The sequence below is a fragment of the Juglans microcarpa x Juglans regia genome, chromosome 2D (genome assembly GCF_004785595.1).
Source record: "Juglans microcarpa x Juglans regia isolate MS1-56 chromosome 2D, Jm3101_v1.0, whole genome shotgun sequence".
Classification (NCBI taxonomy): Eukaryota; Viridiplantae; Streptophyta; class Magnoliopsida; order Fagales; family Juglandaceae; genus Juglans; species Juglans microcarpa x Juglans regia.
Genome location: NC_054596.1, coordinates 5,326,632 through 5,328,022, shown reverse-complemented (window position 1 = coordinate 5,328,022; position 1,391 = coordinate 5,326,632). Strand labels below are relative to the sequence as shown.

The 1,391-nt window shown below is 43.4% G+C and overlaps 1 protein-coding gene across 1 annotated transcript; it reads left to right on the top strand.

The window, feature by feature from the left end:
* The first annotated feature begins 311 nt into the window (after positions 1–311).
* Positions 312–1,136, top strand: LOC121248806. The gene has a single exon (XM_041147387.1). It carries the CDS (start codon positions 547–549, stop codon positions 1,111–1,113), a length of 567 nt encoding a protein of 188 aa, XP_041003321.1. The 5' UTR covers positions 312–546; the 3' UTR covers positions 1,114–1,136.
* Positions 1,137–1,391: the final 255 nt, after the last annotated feature.

Sequence of the window (1,391 nt, the reverse complement as noted above, 5' to 3'; positions counted from 1 at the left end):
TCGGTGGGTTATCGGGCTACATCTCCAGTACTCATAGGAAAGAGACCAATAAACTACCAACTGGAAATTAGGAAACCTTCCATTCTGTTTCTGTACGTATTATATACATGAATACATGATGTATTAATTTTTTGTACATTTTCTTTGTTCTCTCCCCGACGCGGAGTCTAATTCGCAAAATGTCAACCTGGGGTACAACTGGCTCCCTCCGAATTTTCTATTGCTATTTATTTCCAATTAGACTTTTTCTATTTCCCTTATAGAGTTGACTCCATCCTCCAAATAGAACTTCATCTCCATGATCACCTTCACGGCCGACGTGTACGACAAAGTCATTTCAACCTCCCACCGTCTCTTCTTTAAACCCTTCACTCTTTCAAATCTCCCCCCACCAAATCCCACCTCTCTCTCTCTCTCTCTCTCTCTCTCTCTCTCCGGTTGGAAAGTTGTGCCCGGAGTTCGATCTGAATTGCTATCATACCTTATATTGAAAGAGTACGTACGATCGTATACGTAGATTCATCTTTTTGCAACGCGCGCAAAAATATGGGCAACTATATCTCTTGCACGCTGGCCGGCGCCCCAGGAGGCAAGCATTCTAGAGCCACAAAAGTGATCTTTCCGGGCGGCGAAATTAGAAAATTCCATGAACCCATTAAGGCGGCCGAACTCATGCTCGAAATCCCGAACTTCTTTCTCGTAAACTCAAGGTCTCTCCACATCGGACGGAGGTTTTCTGCGCTCAACGCCGACGAAGATCTAGAGATCGCCAACGTTTACGTCATGTTCCCCATGAAGAGAATGAGATCTGTCGTGTCAGCTGCAGACATGGGCGTCTTGTTCCTCACCGCCAACTCCATGGCCAATAACAGCGTGTCCAGTGGGAAGGTTGGGTTCTTACTTGAGTCTGGGAACGCTCCACAGATGGTGGAGGGAAGAACAACCGTTGAAAGGATGGAAAACGAGGCAGCTCATCATGTGGAGGTGCCAAAGTTAAATTTGGATGATATCGAGGAGTTCTCGACACCGGAGTTCATGCATAGGTTGTCCATGTGCAGGTCAAAGAAACCAGTGTTAGATACCATAGCAGAAGAGCCAATTTATTCATCCTGAATTAATAGATCATGATTTTATGTACTGATATAGAACGTTACATGGGGGGGAATTTGCTTGCAAACTACAGTATTAATATCCTTTGTTGCAAGGTAGGTTATAGATCGATCGATCTCTAGATGTGATATATATATATATATATATATATATATATTATATGTCGTTTTAGGAAGCTGCTAATGTGGGTTTAATGTACGTTAATTCCTGTCTTGACGACAATTGCATGAGTTGCTGGATTGGAAATATCTTACATGGGCTGATCTCCAGTACTGGAGATC

Bases quoted from the DNA above. Each gene is read 5' to 3' on its own strand.
- LOC121248806 (XM_041147387.1), top strand. From the start codon at position 547: ATGGGCAACTATATCTCTTGCACGCTGGCCGGCGCCCCAGGAGGCAAG.